The sequence below is a fragment of the Lissotriton helveticus genome, chromosome 6, assembly GCF_964261635.1.
Source record: "Lissotriton helveticus chromosome 6, aLisHel1.1, whole genome shotgun sequence".
Taxonomy (NCBI): Eukaryota; Metazoa; Chordata; class Amphibia; order Caudata; family Salamandridae; genus Lissotriton; species Lissotriton helveticus.
In genome coordinates, this window is record NC_136067.1 from 601,695,551 (window position 1) to 601,716,492 (window position 20,942).

General features: G+C 45.0%; 1 protein-coding gene across 1 annotated transcript in view; it reads left to right on the forward strand.

The window, feature by feature from the left end:
• Positions 1–20,942, forward strand: part of LOC144762793 (CD109 antigen-like) — a 1,211,849-nt gene that overhangs the window by 729,508 nt on the left and 461,399 nt on the right. Inside the window, exons 22-24 of the mRNA XM_078648063.1 lie at positions 2,139–2,283; positions 20,115–20,291; positions 20,475–20,556. Coding sequence (XP_078504189.1) covers positions 2,139–2,283; positions 20,115–20,291; positions 20,475–20,556 — 404 coding nt within the window. The remainder of the gene's footprint in view (positions 1–2,138; positions 2,284–20,114; positions 20,292–20,474; positions 20,557–20,942) is intronic.

The following is a 20,942-nucleotide window of genomic DNA, read 5'->3' on the forward strand; positions in this document are numbered from 1 at the left end:
GTTGCGTGCATGGTCGGTAGGTGTTGGTGCTATTCCCAGTGTGGTCGGCCACCAGGAGTCGTCCCAGGCTGAGGGGATGGGTCCGATGATGAGTACCTCCGTCTTGTCCCAGTTTAGCTTCAGACGGCTGTTGCTCATCCAGTCGGCGACTGCCTTCATTCCCTCGTGGAGGTTGGTTTTGGCGGTGTGCGGGTCCTTGGTGGGAGAGGACGGCGGCGTAGGAGATGATGTTGAGGTCGTGTTGGCGGGCCACTTGTGCGTGGGGGGCCATGTAGACGTTGAACAGCGTCGGGCTGAGAAATGAGCCCTGGGGACGCTGCTGATGATGTCAGTGGCTTCGGATCGGAAGGGCTGGAGGCAGACGCTCTGGGTTCTGCCCGAGAGGAAGGGCGTGGTCCAGTCAAGGGCCTTCTCTTGGATTCCGGCTTCTAGGAGGCGGGTCTTTAGAGTGCGATGGCAGACCGTGTCGAAGGTGGCTGACAGGTCCAGGAGGATGAGGGCTGATGTTTTGCCGTTGTCTAGTTGGCGCCTGATGTCGTCTGTGAAGGCGATGAGGGCTGTCTCGGTGCTGTGGTTTCGTCTGAACCCGGACTGGGATGGGTCCAAGATGTTGTTGTCTTCCAGGTGGCTGGCCAGTTGCATGTTGACGATTTTCTCAATGACCTTCGCTGGGAGCAGGGAGATGGGCCGGAAGTTATTGAGGTCCTTGGGGTCCGCCTTGGGCTTCTTGAGGAGGGCTTTGATTTCGGCGTGTTTCCAGCTTTCCGGGAATGTCGCTGTTTCGAAGGAGATGTGGATGACCTAGCGTAGTAGGGGTGCAATGGCGGCGTCGGCTTTGTTGAATACGTGGTGTGGGCACGGGTCTGACAGAGATCCTGAGTGGATGGAGTTCATGACCTTGCGTGTCTCGTCATCGTTGACGTTGGACCAGAAGGTCAGGCGGTTGGCGCTGGGGGTGTTCACAGGGGAGGTGGGGTCTGGCGTAGTCGGGCGGTCATGGTGTTGAAGCATAGTGTGCAATCTGCAGCTCATATGCCTCGAACGGAAAATGCTACTTACCAGTATGTATCTGTTCTTGGCATGTAGAGCTTCAGAATTGCACACGCCCACCCGCCTCCCCGGCTACCTTTATCTGTTCCAGTATTTTTGTCATTAGATACAAACACACATGGTCATCACTATCTCTTAGCTCCATCACTTCCCTAATGGCGAAAAACAATCTGGGGATGGAGCCGATGCCCATGCGCAGTATCACCCAAAGGAGGAGTCACCTATCCCGTGACTTCCAAAAGACTTTCTACAACAAAAACAAACTGCAAACATCCGGGCCCAACACTAGGTGGCCATCCATGCATAGTGTGCAATTCCTCAGCTCTACATGCCAAGAACAGATGCATACTGGTAAGTAGCATTTTCCTTCTCCTAGTTTTTCCTCTTTCTATGTGTGCTGCATTCGCCTCAATTGATTGTTTTTGTGCAGGGAGTTGTTCCTTCCTGCACAAAAGCAATCACCCCTTAAATGCAGACACCCTTGCACCATGGCGCAAGGGTGGCAGGCGTTGGCATGTGGCAGCCATTTGTGCACCAGCGAAGGGGGAAAGGACAGGAATTCTCTATATCTGATAGATATGGCACATTTCTGCACTTTTCTTTTGACATTGGGCAGCGCAGGAGGAAGGTTTGCGGTACTTCCCAACGTCAAAAGATTGTAAATGAGGACCCCAAGTCTGAAATAATTATCTACCAAAACTTTCGAGATTTGGCTTATGACATTACACTGAAATAGCTTTTTAAAATATGTATAAGGCTTGTTCCATAACATATATGCACCTGCTATAAATGCACCAAACACAATAATGCAAAAAACGTAATATTGATGGCTAACAAACAAAACAAACTGTTCGATCAATGTAAAAGTTAAACATAGTTTTAGGTTTTTTATTAAATGAACCGTGTCAATGCATGTTGTACCTCTGCCTCGGTTTTACCTCATACAAAAGGCAATTAAGGAGTTGAAGGTGCAGGGAACAAAGTATTGTTTGTAATTTTAGGAATAAAACTGCTTTCCCTTAAAGCCAGGAAACATCCATCAGCTTTCAACAGAGAAGGAAACTAACCTAAGTACATTTTGCTTGCAGGCAGAAGGAATACAAAAGACATTTTCGCAATCTGTACTTCTGGAGGCGACTGGATCAACACCTCAAACAGTGTCCAAAATGTTATCTTTCACATTTCCTAGCGATGTCGTTAGTGGCAGTGAACAAGCATATATCACAGTAATCGGTAAGAAGCCATCTTTATTCTTTCTAAACCGTACCTAGAAGTCTAGACTTCGTTTACCAGTATCGTTGGCATACACCCCAAGCATATTTATGTATATTCTTGCCCTACATGTAGACTAGAGTTACCGATGTGAGTCACTGAATCCCAATTGTGAGCCAGGGCATGGTATCTGAACTCCACCAAGATCAGCACATTGAGTAACATCCAACCACATACTTTTAAAGCCTGTTGATAGGTCTGGCTTGGCAGTCCAGCTGTCTGCAGGACATATTGCCAACAATTCTTTGAAGTATACAGAGAGTGGGCTTTGGATTGATCAAGTGTTGATTCAGCGTTTTCTGGACCCACTGTATATCTTCCTCCTACGGACCTTTCTTATACGCACTGGGTGGTGAGAGAGTTAGCATGTCATCAGTCAAATTCAATTAATTATGTGACCCATTTGGCTACACTATAAGAATCAGGAATCGGTAACTATAGTTAAGGAGGTTTATTACAAATTAATAACCAAGTTTAGCTACATGACTCTTAACACCATCCTATAAAGGGAGAGAAGAACAACAGATAAGCCTAAACTCCAAAAGAAATTGAGGCAGGCCAATATTAAGCAGACAAGCAGTTCACTCACAGCAATGCAAAAGAGCAATACAACGATTTGATGCTAAGAGAAAAGTCTAAAGTTGACTTGTGTATACATTGAGTGATCTGAATCTCCTAATTCAGAGTCCAAGCTAAGGGATGTTTCTGTACTCTGAAGAATTTCAATATCAGGGAATTTTTATAAAGGAAATTAGAACAAGGCAAGGGAAAGTAAGGAGGAAGGTCTCAGCATTTCAGAAGCTCGGTCAAGATTCTCAAGAAAGAATCCAAGGTAAACATAGAGGTCTTAACCTCTCAATGCTAAACAAATGTCTTTGTTAAATCCATACAAACACAATATAATGCACAAAAAATATATTATATTATGATAAATTACCTTGTCCTGAAGAAGGTGGTGAAAAATTCTTCTATTGTCCACCGAAACAACGCGTTGACAGTTTTGTATTTAAAAGTACATTTTTTTGTTGTTTTTGTAATTTTGTATATTATGCAATGATGACTTTCAATGGAATATGTATCTGAAGAGGAGGGGCGATTTCCAATTCCCCTTTTTTGCTTGTGATTTTAAATGTATGTGAATTACCGCTAGAAGTTTTTATGAAAATAAAAGAGAGTACACATATATATTTTTTGTGCATTATATTTTGTTTGTAATGACTTAACAAAGATATATGCTTGTGACTTGTATCTTTCTATGCCAGCAGTCGTCCATTTGGTTTTCAAACAAGGTGTCCAATCTTTGATTCAATATACACAAAAGGGAAATAAACTTTTTGTTTAGTTTTGAACTACCCTGTCCCTTTTGTCAGATAGGGGTGACTCTCCTTTTTTGGAGGATTGAACCTCTCAACGTCCATAGGAAATGGGAAAACAGGGGATATGTCTGCAAGACGTCCACATGAGCGAGTTTGCAAATGGCATCAGAGAATTCTGGAAGAGTTCTCTCAAAAGTGCTTGTAAAGGTTCTGAATTCTGACAGTGTGAACACTAGATTATAACACAAACAAGTCTTTTGGGTAACACCTCTTTGCCTCTTTGTACGTATAATCAGACGTCCTATGTTCTCATTAATTTCTCATGTTGCAGACTTCATGACATCAGGGAAAAATCTTACACTTGACACGGTAATGACAATTTTGGTCACAACATTGCTGAATAGGCCTTTCAGTTGGCGCTCTGGCTCCTCATGTTCTTTCGTCAAGGCATTCTTCTTAGGCCCTCACCTCTATTTCTAGAACCATAATCTATCTATTCTCAAACTAAAAATGCATGTGAATACCTGCAAGAAATGTCACACTAGCAGAAAGTGGGAAACAGTATTTATGCAGCATAGTGTAATACAGGCCTAGTCAGGACAAGTTAAAGCATTAACCCAATGGTGCCTATCTATTACGCAGGTGCACATTAAACACACATGAATATGTTTCTAATACAATATATTCACCTAACATAAAATACAGTAAATCTTTTAAATAACTATATGTAATTATGGCTAGAAACTGCATTTAAATCAACTATACAATATATTAATGCACACAATACATAAACATTTTATTGCTTTAAGTTTCATCACATTCTACATGTCTAAGGATGGTTTCTATTTAGTTTGCTAATCAATAAATGTTATACAAGGGACTAAAGCACACATTATGAAAGTTGAATTTCATCTTTATAGTAAGAGTATTATCTATTTAATAACGATGGTTGTTAGAAATCGTGTTTCTCTTCGGACAGGATATGCGCCTAAGCCTTGGGAGAACCCACCACTCTAGTCAGGGCAAGTAAGTTACATACTAAAGATAACACATGCTCACCCTCTGGTAAAAAGGTACAAAGCAGTCAGGCTTATCATCAGAGGCAATATTTAAAGTGTTTATGCAACATACTCCTGTAGAAACACAATAAATACACCACAAAAGAGACTCCACACAGAATTATATAAACATATGTAGATTATATCTATATATGTATAAAAACCAATGTATGTCTGTCCGTCTATCTGTCTGTCTGTTTGTCCATTATGCATTACTACACCATTCATCCGATCGCCATGAAACTTTGGGAAGTTGTTGAGTACACTCCCGCGAAGGTTTCTGGCCTATGCATTACTACACCATTCATCCGATCGCCATGAAACTTTGGGAAGTTGTTGAGTACACTACCGCGAAGGTTTCTGGCATATGCATTACCACACCATTCATCCGATCGCCATGAAACTTTGGGAAGTTGTTGAGTACACTTCCGCGAAGGTTTCTGGCATAATTTATTTTTAAATATCGGCCCCCCAGGGCCCTCATAATCTTTCGAATACTGATGTACGCACAAGACGGAAAAACAAAAAATCGTGGTTCCACAAGCACTCGAATAAATAAATAGAATTAAAACACCATTTATCCGATCGCCAGGAAACTTTGGGAAGTTGTTGAGTACACTCCCGCGAAGGTTTCTGGCATAAAAATGTTTTAAATATCGGCCCCCAGGGCCCTCATAATCTTTCGAATACAGATGTACGCACCAGACGGAAAAACAAAAAATCATGTATCCACAAGCACTCAAATAAATAAATAGAATTAAAACGACACTTTGAAATATTTTCCATATTAAAATTAATAAGTTTCAATAAAAATGACACAATGTAAATTGAATGTTATCATGACGAGTTTCCTTGAATTTTCTTTCTTCGGAGATCGCAGCAACGCGCGACGGGTAAGCTAGTTGTGAATAAAACATAGACCAAACACAACATGAATCATGAATACTGTGCAGATTATGCAAATCCTGAGATGATCCTCATTATCCTGATAAGTCAAGTTAAAATGACATATATTAGAAAATCAGGGCATGAAATGCAGCAGATTATGAACAACACACATGAGTCACCATATGCAACCATAAATCACCTGTAATATATAAATTACCATAAGCATATCAGTAATGGTCATTCAGTAACCAAACACATGAATCGTTATTAGGAGAACCATAGTGCACAACGTATATGTGCTCCTATTACGCTTTATATGGTAACTAGGCCCCAAGCATAGAGCCCAGAGGCACCTCTGTCCCTACTACCTGTGTTACGGTAATTTCCAAAAATGCAGCCAGTTCCTCAGGCAATTGGGGGCCTCCGTCGAGGTTCCACCCAACGATGCCAACCAATGCTCAAGTGCCCCCAAGTAGTAGGACAAACAGCTGATGGGGCACAGCACTGTGACACAAGGCCCGACCTCGTCCGGTTATTGGCAAAAAATAAATAAATAAGCAAAGTTATAGTCAGCTGTGAGGAGTGCACAAATCCCTCAAGACCGCGCAGGTCTAACTGCACTCCAAGACAACCTCAGCTACGTAGTTGCATGAAGCCTATAGCAGTGGGGTCCGGCCACTAACAGGACCAGAATTCTGGACTTTGGGGATGGCGGCGGTGTTGCTCACAGGGTCCTGGACAAGAGGGCATGCTCAAACTTCTCATGCTCTGCTGACAGTCATTGCAGGTTCCACTGGCGTACTACAGCCTGCACACTTGAGGCAAAGGGCTGCACTGATGAAATCTTGAAGAGTGGCGCTGCACCTGGCATGGCTGTTCGCCTGAAGAGGCTGCCCTGAGGGGTGTTCTCTCAATGCGTCAGCTTTGTACAAAAAAAAACCCTGATGAGCAGGCTGACTGCCGCGTTCTCGCAGTGCGAGGTCAATTGAGGTTGACGAGCCAGTCAATCCTTGCAGTTCTGAGGGGAAAGTAGTCCTGAGCAGAGCCTCAGTTTTGACCCAAACATAGGGCGCTCTTAGTTGCAGGATTTGGATGACCAGACTCACGTGTCCAACGGCCAGTTCTGGGCAGTCCACAGTCCCAGGAGAACACGTGGGGGCACAAGAGGTGCAGTAGGCAGGCAGGGGAGCACATCAAGGTCTCTTTAGCAGTCTTTTCCTGCAGTCCAGCAGGCCATAGGTCAGCACAACAAAGCAAGTAACTTTAATGGGGGTACCTCCTGGTAGCACAGCAGCCTCTGGCAATGTGCAGCCTGTAGAACCAAGTAGTCCAGAGTGAGGGAGAAGCTGGCAGCAGGGCAACAATTAGAAAAGCGATCCAGTGAGTCCTTTATTCCACCCTGCAAGTAGCAGGCTGCATGGCAACACCAGGAGGGCAGTCCAGATGAAGTCCTTTGAGCAGTGCAGCAGTCCTTCTGACAGCGGATCGGTACCTGATCCAAAAGTGCTCTAAAACCTGGGGTCAGACCCCCTGTACTTATACTCAAAATTGTCTTCGAACAAGGGGTGACTGCAAAAAAACCTCAGAAGTACACAACACTCCCTTTCGACCCCAGCCCTGGCACCAGGCATCAGTAGGGGTAAAGCAGCCCTTACTGTGAAGGCAGGACACAGCATATACAAATATAAAGTGTGAACTTTTACCATTGAATGACTGTCCATGAACAAGTCGGCTTGCTGCATGTCATAGATGTAGTCCCAACCTCTAGTCCATGCAACAAGCCCACCTTAGAAGGGACTACTACACAGATAAAAAGACTTCTTCTATCAGGGAAATTCTTTTCACTGTCTTATTAACAAGGTGTTTGAAGCTGTTGTGTGTCCCCAAGGACTCCTAAATTTCCCCTATGCCTAAGCGATTTATGGAGGCTAGCAAGTAGGTCATAGCCGCACTTTCCTTTTTTGACTGTATTTCCTTCAATAAGTGTGCGTTCAATGACCCGGCCTCAACACTTTTGATTTTATGCCAACATTTGACGTAGGCACCTTTGCAGGCAATTTCTTGCATCTTCAGGCCGAATTCCAATTTGATTTGGGCCTATGAAGTATAATTTAGGTAGCTTGAATGTCATTCTTACTGCTCTTGAAACTGTACTGTCCAACGTGACTGCGTCCCTGCCCCTCAAATACTCACTACCATAAGTGATGGTTGGGATGAGTTTTGCTTGGAGCTCCGTGAACATGTCTTTATTGTCTATTATGACCCCAAGTACTTGTTTTCCTTGACTACTTCTATTAGTTGGCCAGCCAAATACCAGCAGTAATTAGATGCGTTCCTATTTTGGTTTATTCGGCTTACTTTAGACATGTCTAAGTTGATGCTAAGGCCATTATTAGCAGAGAAAATGTGGGTGGTATCTAGTAGATGTTGAAGTCCAATTGGAGTTCGGCTGATCAGTACAAGATCGTCAGCATAGACTAAGTTGGAAGGAGCAAATCTACCCATCCTTGCGGCGTGTGAGTTGCAGTTGTCCAACTCTAGATAAATCTGCCATAAAGCTGCCACTATGCCAATTTAACTTTGCTTAGCTGCAATTTTTTTACCTCTATCGCCTAAATTCATCAGCATGTAGCAACATATTTACAATATGTCGCTACTTGGCGATAGTATCAGCTAGCCGCAGCGAAAACTGCCAATAACACTAGTGTCAAGGCAATAAAAAAATTGACGTTAGCAAGTGAAAAGTGACGAAAGGCCAACTAGCACAAAACAAATTCATATTAGTCAGCCCAGCGTCACTTTTTAGCCTCTAGAGGCAAAAATAGCCTATGAATCCACCTCTAATGAAAAAAATAAAATAAAAACAATGAAATGCAGAATGGAGCAGCCAGGGCCAAGTATCACACAGAACAACAACTTCCCCAATTCCCCCTAGAGCCAGGATGCCCAGCCTGGGTCCCAAGGGAAGAGGAAAAGCAGAATCAGGGCCTCATACATGAAAAGTGGTGCATCACTAAGGAAAACCAGTGATGCAGCACTTTTCATAGCGCCATCCTTGCGACACCATGGCGGCTGATGCGTGGAAGTGCGGCCAGTCCCTGGGGAACAGAGGTCCCGCTGGGCCTGCGTCTGAGACTCAGATTGGGAGGCACCGGTTCTGTGGAGTTGCTGCGGCCTGATGGTGGAGGTGGTCCGCGTTGGGCGCAAGCCTGTGGGCCATGCCAGTAGACATTGAGGCGTCCGCAATCGCCCTTACCTGGTGGCATAGTCTGGCACGTAGAATGGAGACACATTGCTGACCTGTGTGAGAAGACCGGCTGGCGCCCCTTGGATCTGTGATCGGTAGAGTGCTTCTGCTCACTGATGTGAGGAGGTCTGCATTGCATAACAAGCCCCACCACTACACCGGGGTGCACGGAGGAGCATGCCAATAGGGGCCTGCGCCTCTCTGCATCACAGGCCGGATGATGTTGCGCTGGCCAGATGCAGTGGAGGGTGAGGCCCCAGAGCTGCGCCGAACTTGTGTGGTGGAAGCGCAGTAACTTCACACCTGAGGGGGCCCTGTTGCATCACATGCCTCATGAGGTTCCCCAGGAGACTTGGCTGGGACTGCTGTACCCAGGATTGTGAAGCTTCTGCTGGCTGAGTCACAGATTTTAAAAGAGGGCAGCAGGTGAGGAGAAGATGGGATGGGGAGCTGAGGAGGCCTGGAGGTCGATTCAGGCCCAGTCCTAGTGACTATGGGTGGCACACAGTGCCCTGAGCAATCCCCGCTCTAAGGCAGATCTACATTGCCAAGGGCACCGCACAAGACTAGTGGGGAACTCCACTAACTGGCTGTAGTTGCTGATGTCTGCCATTAGAGGTGGCAGGTGCTAGGGATACAGGAGTCCTTCAGGCACCTGCTTTTGGGCGCGCTGCCTGATTTGCCCTCACTCACTGGGGAATACGAAATCTAGTTACCACTGTGAGCCCGGAGGAGGGTACCGGGTGGAACTGCCTTTCCCCGCCCCTGGTAGTGAGAACTTGGGTGTACAGGGGATTTCCAATGGTGCCGCCCGAATAAAGATTCCTGGCTAGCATACACCTGACAGGAGAGGTGCCGGCTGGTCACACTGCAATGCACTGCAGGTCATGCATAGTCCCTGGGCATCTGTAGCAATGATGTCCCGCCTGCAGACGGGGCAGCGTCGACATTTGGCAAACCAAGTGGCTGGGGTTCGCTGTCCTGTGGGGCAGGTGGCAGAGGACACCCTGGACTCTACACTAGACTCACTCAGACAAACACACACTTCCTTTGAGGGCCACATATACAAAATAACAGTCTACTTCACCCTGGAGCGGGCAGATCATTACAAGCTAACTTACAAGGTACACAACATTGAGCAAGAACTGGCCAAAGTCCCCCGATTACCCTGAGCACAGCGTTGGAAGTGCAGCAGCTAATGACATGTATGAAGTCAGTGGAAAGAACTGCGAAGGATGCAGAGTGCGGCTGCCAATGTAACAACGTGAGGGTGTTTGGTTGGCCCAAGGGAGCAGAAAGGGCTGATGCAGTTGCATATACTGAGACACAGTTGCGTGACCTGCCGCCTGCAGGTGCACTCTCCTCATTCTTTGTTGTGGAGCAGGCCCATCACGTGTCAGAAAGCTGTCCGCTGCCAGGGACAGGTCCTAGACCCTTTCTCTTCTGCCTCCTACAGAGATCATGACACTGTCCCGAAGGAGGTACGCAATCTGGGGGAGGTAAAAATGGATAACGCCACAGTTATTTTTTTCCCTAACTACACCACAGGTGTGCAGAGGCAGAGGGGCTTGTCTCTAGTTCTTAAGTTATGCCGTTCAAGAGTTCAGCATCAAATACTCCGTCTACCCATAAAGGCTGCAAGTGATCTCAGATGTTGACACGCAAATCATTGACGCAGCTAAACAGGTCTGGATCCAGCTACAATCTACTGGTCGTCAGGTGCTGTGGACAAGGAGTGAGGCACTGCGCATCAAGCTATCATTCGTGGAGCCAGTTATACTCTGGAGGTGTAGGAGGAGCAGGCATCCACTGCCACACCTACAAGCCACCCCCAATCTGCACCAGGTCATGCAAGAGAGGTGGAAGGAGCTGCATGCGACGGCGATGATGCGCAAATGCTCTAAGAGGCAGGATCCTGACACTTCCCCTGGAGGCTCCCCCTACGACGTGGGCTTCCCTGCAAAATGGTCATTTGGTGTGGAGTTCATGGAGCCCCCGGATGTGACTCCTCAGACAGCAGATAACCTAATTTAATGTTGACTGGTTGTGCCTCTCCTTCTTCCACGCTTACAGACGCCTCCGGAGAGTATCTGGCTTTTTGCAGTTCCTGGTCTCCAGCTTCATGTTGTTGAAGCTCTTGTCAACCGAGGTCAGCACTTAGAGGGGATCAGGTCCAGTCATTACCCAAGGGAACCCAAGGGAATGGAGCAGTTGCTGTCCAGGTGAGCGATGCATGTTTGGGGTGGTGGTTCATGGTCTCCTTGGTGCTCCGAGCTGCAATGGCAGGAGGTCCATGACGTTGTTGACCTTGCCAAGGATGAATTGTGAGAGTTCTTCTATTATCCAAGTGCCTAATTTATGAGGCCCTAGCGGCACTCATGCAACGCTGTAACGTCACTTGTTAGATGTTCCGGTGGCGCAATGTGCCACAGCATGTTTATAAGTCATTGTAAATATTGTAAATATGTGCCCCTTTCACACATTAAAAAGTGTGAAAGGGGCATTCAATGGGTGTTGCTGTGGGCGTTCCACGTCAAATCAATGGAATCTGATGCCTTCCCCAGGTTTACGAGAAACCATAAACCTTCAGAATGCATCTGAATCTAACACCACCCCAAGGGTGGGGTTTGGGAGGCGCTACGAGGATAAATGTTTTTATTTTTCCTCTTTTTTCACATTTTCTATGTGTGCAGCACTCTGCAGCACACAGAGAAAGAGGAAATACCCTGGGTTTTGTGCAGGTAGGTGCCCTTCCTGTACAACCTCAATCAACTCTGCAACACAGTCACACTTGCACCATTGCGCAAAGGTGGCTGCTTTGGCGCATGTCAGCCATTGTGCGCCACTGTAGGTGTAAAAGGGGGGCTTATTCATTAGTCCCTTGTGATAGTTTAACACCGCTGGTGAGTCATTTTCTTGACATACTTGCTGCATGTATTTTTCACCAAGTGGTGCCGTATTTACAAAGTGATGCACCTAGGCATATGCGTGACCTTGTAAAGCCCTGTGCCACATTATACCTGCATCAGGTATGATGCATGTAGGGTGGGCTTTCCCACACAACAAAACCTCGTAGGATGTGCGCAGTGAAATTTATCATATTTCACTGTGACAAGTATAGGACACCACTGCAACAAAACCTTATGCCTGCCTCATGGCAGGTGTAAGGGTGATGCAGTGCCATAGGGATAGGCTTGCCCTGTGCATTGCTGGAGTTGCATCATGCTTGCAAAACAACTTTAGCGCCGACTGGTACGTCAGAATTCCAAACGTATATGTCATTGATTGAGATGGAGCACCGTACAGTAAATACAGCACATACATGGTGTTGCAAGGAGGGCACAGTGAAGTGTCCAATCTCTGTTTTATCGCAACAATGCAAAACTTTTCATGAATGGGGCCCAGGAATGCGCCCTCTCTTGTTGATAAGGCACATTCCTGACCTTTTGTTTGTAGCTGGGTAGTGCTGCAATATTCCTTGCAGCGCTGTCCAGCACCCAAACATCTTATATGTGGGCCCCAAGTGTTTGCACCAATTTTAAGAGCAGGTATTTTCTGGCCTTAAAATACTGCCTCTAATTGGACTTAGCAGCAGTTTTTTTGGTTTTGCCACATACAAGAAATCCGTATAAATATCGCTTTGTGTGTTTTGCAGGAGTTTTTACACATAAACGCCTACTTTGCATCTCATTTTTGGTAAGACACACTAACTGGAGTGCCAATGTCAAGTCAAGTGATCTATATTCGGATTGTAAAACATCCATAAAAGTACACATAAAATCCAGCAGAAATAAAAACACAAATTACGTCCCATTTGATTACAAATACATTGCGATGCAACTTTTTCCATGTGCAAAAATGCAATCGTTAGTGCAAAATATACAATGTGCAATAAGCAAAGTGCAAAATATGCATAGTGCCAGTATTTCAGTCAATTAACAAAGAAGCACGGGACCGTACAGCTGCTTTAACCCCTTTGGGGCGGATGACGAGCTCAGCTCGTCATGGGCGTAACCTGCGCTACGCGGATGACGAGCTGAGCTTGTCACGTAACGCGGGTTTTTTTTAAATCGCAGCGCGCAGCGGGAAAACCGCTAGCGCGCATGCGGTTAAGAAAGCAGCTCACTCTAAAAATGGCCTCGTCCGGTTTTAACAATAACAAATCTTTAAAAGCTAATTTAAAATCCATCAGAGCTTTTTTTCTACAGTACGGCATTAGAAAGTGCAAAGTGTGCATGCTGTAAAAACCACAAAATAAAATAAAATGAAGCAAACTTTGTTTGCCGCCTATAGTACAGGGACAGCTTAGATTTTCCACATTTTTATTAAATCCTAACGGGAAGCTGAGTAGATTTATAATGCTTCCATCCCTGAACCGGAATAGCAAGCTCCTGTTCCACCTGCCAAGCTTTAAGCGGAGGTAGCCCTGGGGCAGAGCAAATGGTTTATCAGTTGGCTCCATGAGGGAAGTATATCTAACTGTGGTCGGCTTAGCCGAGTCACGCCTTAGCCTCTCCTTACGGTAGGAATCGTAAAGGGCCTTTTTTATTAGGTTCTTGTGCGAGTGGTTAATCAGTTGCGGGGATGTAAAAAGATGACCTAGCCCCACACTCGATAAACTATTTTCCACAGCCTTAAACCAAGGAATAAAGTTAGCCCTCTCGCAATTTAAGCAGTCCGTAATAATATCACGTGACAGGGAGGCAGCAGGATTACACCATATTTGTATCCAAAACAATGGAGGTCGAGATCTTATGAAGTCCTCTATATAATGGAGGTTTAATTCCCTGTGACAAATATGAGTTGGTGCGCTAATGACCCCCCCAAAATCTTCCGACAAAATCTATTTTCTTCAGTCTGTAGTTGGGTACAGTTAGAATAACCCCACACCTCAGCACCTTAGGTGCCTACAGGAAGACATTGTGTTCTATAGATTTGTAACAATGACATGATCACGTCTGCCTGATTGGGTTGGCGAAGGGAGGTTAGAGAATTTATAGCCTTACTCATTTTGTTCCTTCCCTGAACAACATGTGGTTGCCAGGAGCCAGTGTTTGAAAATAACAAACCCAGATAGAGGAAAGTGCAGGTGCTTTTTAAGATGTTGTCCCCTGATTGGATATGGCTTATTTTATAGCTTTTAGGGCCGCAAGACATTATAAAAGATTTTTTAAAATTGGTGCAAAGGCCCAAATCTGCCATATATTTAACAAAACCCAGGATTAAAATTCGCAAAGCATTGGGTGTGCGGCCCATAAGGACCGCATCATCCGCATAGAGAAGTGCAGGGACAGGTTTGCCGTTGACTTGCGGAACATCATTAGTTATTTTAGCCAAAGAAACACTCAAATCATTTATATACAAGATAAAAAGCAGGGGGGCCAAGACACAACCCTGTCTGACCCCCCTGCCGATAAAAATATCGTTAGAAACTTCACCATCATTGTTAATACGGACACGTGCTTTCAGGTCGCTATGAAGATGTGCCAGAAAATAAACTAAAGATTCATCTAGACCATAATTCAGCAGGACAGACCATAAGCGGGAACGGTTAACAAAATCGAAAGCAAAACTTAAATCCATAAAACCAAAATATAAGGGTGATTTTTTGGCAATCGTATATTTGGCCATGAGTAGGTTTAGGTTCAAGCACTGCTCCACCGTGCCAACTTTACTTCTAAAGCCTAGCTGGCAGGGATGTAAGATGGTGTTTTCTTCTGCCCAAGTCCTTTTTAATTCTGTTAAAAAGGACCCTGCCTAGGACTTTTAGTGTATTGTCAATTAATGATATGGGGCGATAGCAACCGGGGTCGAGTCTATCGCCTTTTTCAAATATTGGGACAATGGTGCTGCAAGACCATGTTTCCGGGACAGTGGTGAGGGATAAATTATTGAAAACGTTGCATAGCAGGGGAGCCCAGAAATCTGGTTCAGATTTAATTTGGTCAATAGATAGGCCATCTGGACCAGGGGCTTTGTTCCCAGCGCTTTCAGTAATAGCATCCTCCACCTCTGACAACAAAATGTTTAAGGACTTGATTGCTGGGGTGGTTTCAATTGGGTTACCAGACGCAGAGGCATCATAGATCTTAGAAAAATGGTCAATCCACACATCCCCTGTTATGTTACAGTTGATAGGGGAGATATTAGAGCCCAATGATCTAAGATTCTTAACGGCCCTCCAAAACCCTGCAGCATCTCGTAAGGCGGCTGTGCGGACAAGCGAGTCCCAATGATATTTTAATAGCTCTTCAGATCTAATTTTTAAACAATGTTTATATCTGGATCTCAGAGTCCTTACCAGGGACGGATCACGCGGAGCAGCAGTAAGGGCAGCCCTGAGTTCCCGGTTAGCTTTAGAACATGAGGTGTCAAACCACCTAGGATTGATATTAATAAGGGCTGGGACAGGTTTGGAAATTTCAGTTTTTATTGCCTTACAGAGGTCACAAAATGAGTTGACAATATCGAGCCCCGGGCTGGAGGTTGATAGACAATCCGAGACTAGAGTAGGATGTTTTTTGATGACTCTAGCCAGGACATCCTGGTTGTCTATCTCCTTCCAAGCCACCCTTAACCTGTCCGTTGATACAATTAGGTTTTTGGCCCCAATTTCTGTTTTCTTCCTCAGGGTTTTAATTGATTTAAGGCAAGTTAGAATGGGATACTGGTCACTATACGAGGACCTGATAACCTTAGATTTCGATAAAAGATCCTTGAGGAGAGATGAGATAAATACGTAATCTATGGTGGTAGAGCTCCCACGCCCAATATAGGTAGGGACAGGTACATTGACTGCATCAGTATCTAATTTCTCCATTACGTCAACTAAATCGCGTGATGCCAACAGGTCAAGTAAATCTTCTCCTCTCCTACAGGGTGCAGTTCTGGGATGGATGTGAGCGTTAAAATCGCCTCCCAAGCAAATGCCATCAAATCTGCCGTGTTTTTGACCATCCACGACTTCATCAATGAAGTTAAACAGATTCAGAAAGTTAGTGTTAGGGTGGGTTATAAAGTCATTGTTATTGAAGTTAATAAGACATAACTTTAACCGGCCTATATATTTCAACGCCATGAAGTTATTGTTATTAGTTGGCAGTAATTCAATTTTAACTCCAGCTGTAATTTTGACCCAAGTTGATAAACCCCCACTGGGGCGACCAATGGGAGGGGAGGGGACAATCAGATTATGGAAGCTATAACCCTCAAGGAGTAGGGATCTTGTGCACCAGGTTTCCTGCAGCATTAAAACATCAAAACTGGTGACCCAATCAGTCCAGGACTTTATGTTCATTTTGGCATTGAGGCTAGCAATATTCCAACTCAAGATTGATAATTCATCGGAAACTGTGGTAGAAACAGGGCCCTGAGCACCCTTGGTGGGGTCCGATGACAACCTATGCCTGCCTGGAGAATTAGGCGGTATTACAATGGGACAGATGGACGAAACACCTGCGGGGACTTCCTTATTGGTATGATCACTAGCTGAAATGTGAGATGAAATGTCTCTGCTAGGGCAGTGTATCTGTTAAAAAGTGGGAAAGACGGTGGTGCTGGAAAGAGTGGAAAGGACGGTGGAGCTGAAAAGAGTTGCCTGGGTGGTGGCCTATGAAAGTAGGCCAAAGGCAAGGGGGTAACAACAGTAGATGGTCCAGGGTAAATACTGTTGCAATTGAGTATGTGTTTAGCAGTGCCAGGGTACCTGAAGTTTAGAACAATGCAGTCCCCATTAAAGTCTTTGCGTAAGGGGCCAACCCAACTTACACGACGGGCAGACAGAATTTCGTTTGAGATGTCGTGGCCTACCCCCTTGTGCTTGGTCAGCCAGTCAATACACTTATTGTTTAGCTGGACCCAGGACTCACCTTGTCCCTCCTTAAGGGGTGGGACGCCTGCCAATACTAAGACGTATGGGCAGGCGTCAGGTGGTAACTGGAGGGCAGGTTCTTGAGATTTTCCGGGTCTGCTGGCAGCTGGTTGTTCCTTCCTAGCGTTATTGCAGCTTTGGATCGCAGGTTTCACAGGGATTGTTTTAAGGCCCTCCTGTTGTGTGCCATTGGATGTAATGGTGGTGTTAGAGGAGGCGGCAACTCCGAGAGAAGTGGGCTTGGCTTTAGTGGCAGGTTTAGTTTGCCCTGTGTTAGTGTGACTAGGTATATTATTAGCTGTTGGGGTACTGCTGGCAGGTTTAGGAACTCCCTTCGTGCTACTGCTAGTACTAGGCGCGCCACACAAGAAAACCTTGCCAGCAGACTCCAGGTCTTTCAAAAGGCGATCGCCCCTCAGCTGGTCAAGGCTAATCGCCCCTTTACTTTTTACCTCTTCCTTTTTAACTAAATTTTCTAATTTACCTAACCTTTTAAAAACAATATTAAATTGCTTGATCATTTGACATTCTAATTGTTTAAAAATAGAGTCCACAATTGTCTCAATAAAATTCCCATGAGGCTTGGGTTGAATTATGCTCTCAATCAAAAACTCAGTCTGTGTGCCCAAGGAATTGGAGTCATCAATAGAAAGGGTTATGGGAGTAACCGAATCAGCATTTTGCGGCATTTCGGTGTTAACAGTGTTACCCTCAGATTGTTGCTGTTTCCCTCTGGTCCACATGCTCTGCGGAGTTGGTTGGTTTTTATTGCGGGCAGGTTGCTTCCTTTTATTTACAGTAGATTTCAGGGGGCCCCTTTTCCTTTTGCCCTCGCCAGTTTTATTGCTTGTTGACAGGGGTGAAGTTACGGACTGTACAACACACTCAGGCTGAGAGGCAATGGTTATGACCGGACTGTTGTCCCCAGGCAGCATTTCCAACGATGTTACCATGGTAGATGGTTTCAAGATGGTAATTGCTGGAGATAGCGGACGAGTATTAAAAGGGCTAACTTGGGGTGACTGTAGGTCAATGGTGCTGCAACCCAGTGACATCCTCCTTTCCGTGTTAGCAATTTCCTCCTGGACCATTTTTTAGGGCGTTTTCCAGTAAGCATTCAAAAGAGGGAGGTGGAATAGGGGAACTGACAGGGGCAGGCGTTGTAGACGTGTTATTACGCTTCCCCATGATGATTTAACCCCTGCTCACCTCTTATTGCAGATGTCAGAGCTGTGGCCCAGCCCAGCCTCTCCTGGCCTCTGAGGGCCTAAGAGGGCCCGCCCTTTGCCCGGGCTTAGCCCGGCACACGCCCGCGCGTGTCCCGCGACGCGGAGGGAGCGTCCTGTTGAAGTAGCGCCTCCGGGCGCGCTCTGGCCGGAAGCAGGAAGTGGCCGCAAGGCTCCCTGGGAGCTGTAGTCTCTAGCCGCAAGGTGGAATGCAGTGGCGGCGAGACTTACAGCGTTTGGGCCCCAGGAGCAAGCGGGCGAGCGTCTGTCCGACAGGTAGGTTCTCCCTACACTGGTTACTTCAGTTTGCCTCCGCTCCACCGAGGGAGCGCCCTGTTGAAGTAGCGCCTCCGGGCGCGCTCTGGCCGGAAGCAGGAAGTGGCCGCAAGGCTCCCTGGGAGCTGTAGTCTCTAGCCGCGAGGTGGAATGCAGTGGCGGCGAGACTTACAGCGTTTGGGCCCCAGGAGCGAGCGGGCGAGCGTCTGTCCGGCAGGTAGGTTCTCCCTACACTGGTTACTTCAGTTTGCCGATGTGAAAAATTCACGTTTACGCTAGAAAATGGTCGCTAACTGGATTTAGCAGCAATGTGTACATACAGTGATACAAAAAAGCAGCTGTAACATAAAAAAAATTGGCGCTATGGCGGCGTTAAGTTCTTGTAAATATAATCCTATATCATGCCTGTTCTCACCTTGTTTTTTCTGGTATCCATTAGCTCCTTACTGCTCAATCTCCTCACAGGAAGCTAGACTGCTGCCAGCTTAGATGAACCCTTTGCTCCAAGAACCACTTTTAACAAAGCTTTTCTTTGAGGCTCCTCTTTCCTGAACTGTTTAAAACATTTAGGACCATCTATACTTCTGTAAAACTATGAAAATGGAGGTTGTTCACTTCAAACACTTAGCCCAACATTGAATTGATATCTGTGCTTGCCTGTTAGTGTCAGCAAATACTGCTTCCGCTAGGGCATCACTCTTGCCTGTATATCGAGTTATCAACATAATAGGAAGGGTATATTTTTGCAGAATAGATCGCACTTCTATTGTGTTAATGGCACAATGAAGGTTATAGAAGGGCTACCTTCTGAAATTCAAATGAAAGCCCTTATAGTATTTCCAAGGGCTCGGTTGTAGTCTGCCTTGGCACAGACATCAGTGAGTACGGCCATTGGGGAAAGAGGGTCAAATAATGTTTAGCCCTTTGGCTGCCCTGTGCTCCTTTTCAGGGATTAAAGAGGCACCACGCTACCCTACAGGTTCTGGATTCCTTCACTGGTCAAGTCACTGAATTTGAATAAGCCCGACAGGCCCACAGAGTCCTCAATCATGTAAAAGTTTGAATGACTTGGGGTTCATTTAGATATCTTTTCCAGGGACCACTCACCACAACGCAGACTAAGCACCAATCTATCAGTCATCCACAACTCCAAACTCTTACAATACAGGATACACTCAACCCAACCCATATAACTCCCATCAACGCAGGTGAGTTCCTGCGTGTCTTGCGGTCATGCAAATTAACAATGTTACAAAGCTACACCCGTGGCAGGTTTGTGCTATACATGCAAAAATGCAAATTATGTCTATGCCACTTCTCTATTGCTTCTCATAATTGTAGGAATAACATTGTATTGAAAACCATCAAATGTGAAGCATGAGATGCGATCAGATGAGGTTTACACCAATTGGTAGCAGTTTAAACAAGGACATTTATTTTTAGTGTGGGGAGGATGTTTTTCTCTAAAAATAAATAACGCTCTGAATAATCAAGGGATGAAGTAGAGTTGTAAGAATGCATACAGAACTACACAAGTGAACACTCCAATTTTACCTGGTCAGACTTGCCAAGTTCTCTGACAGCAAAGATCAGAGGTGCTGCAGATGATCTCAGGATGGCCATCTTTGACGTGTCTCAGTACATGTCCTATGTCTTGTCTTTATTTGTAAACCTAGAATTTTAACAGAGATGTTAAGTTGTACCATTAACCCTGATAGCGCTAAGAATACATGGAGATGATTTGTTGGGAATTAAGGAAGATAAACTAGAATGTTTATTTTACCTTAGTAAAAAATGTAAGTATTTGGTGGGGCCACCACCCCTGGACATTCTAGAGTAGTAGGAGAAGATACTAAGTCCAGTTTACGTGGGAAAGCTTTTGTTCATCTGACATCTTTCTCGTCCTGAAAGGTGATGTTCTCGGACCTTCCATTGATGGGCTGGATTCTCTCATTCAGATGCCTGGTGGATGTGGTGAACAAAATATGATCAATTTCAGTCCGAACATCTATGTCCTACAATATTTGAAAACTACAGGTCAATTGACACAAAGGATTAAAGAAACAGCTGTTGGATACATGAACGCAGGTTTGTAAATCTTATTATGAGAAACTCTAATTCTCAAAAATGTTTCCAGTTACTTCATGCTCGAGATTAATATAGTCTTGACAAATAGCTGAACACACACGCTGACAACAAAACCTAGTTGCTGATATTCATTTATTTTAACTTCAGCTTCATGCCTAAACTTCTAGATTTTGATTTCTCTAGGCTACCAAACGGAATTAACATACAGGAGATTTGACGGCTCATTCAGTGCATTCGGGAACGGTGATGATTCAGGGAGTACTTGGTAATTATAATACTTTTTCCTGTTTAGACAAAGTACAGTGCTTTGATTTTTTTCATAGTTTGTTTTGTTATTTATTTTCTGGAACTCAATTCAAAAACTTAAAAGGCAGTCAGCCTGGTACATTTCTATCAATAGATTTTAGTTTGTATCATTTATGACCTGTTTTTTGATCTTCATCTCTGAAGTTGCTTTCTGATGTTCTTGCTGCTTTGATATTTAGAATATGTGGAGATGGTACAGTTACTTGCCAAGCCAGACAGTTTCATATTATAGATCTGTCTCTTATAATGGCATTGATAAATAGGAGAAATAAAAAAATTAAGCTTAAAGATTTAGAAACATCCTATTATACGTGTGTTAATAACTGGTTTATTGCTAATAGGTTA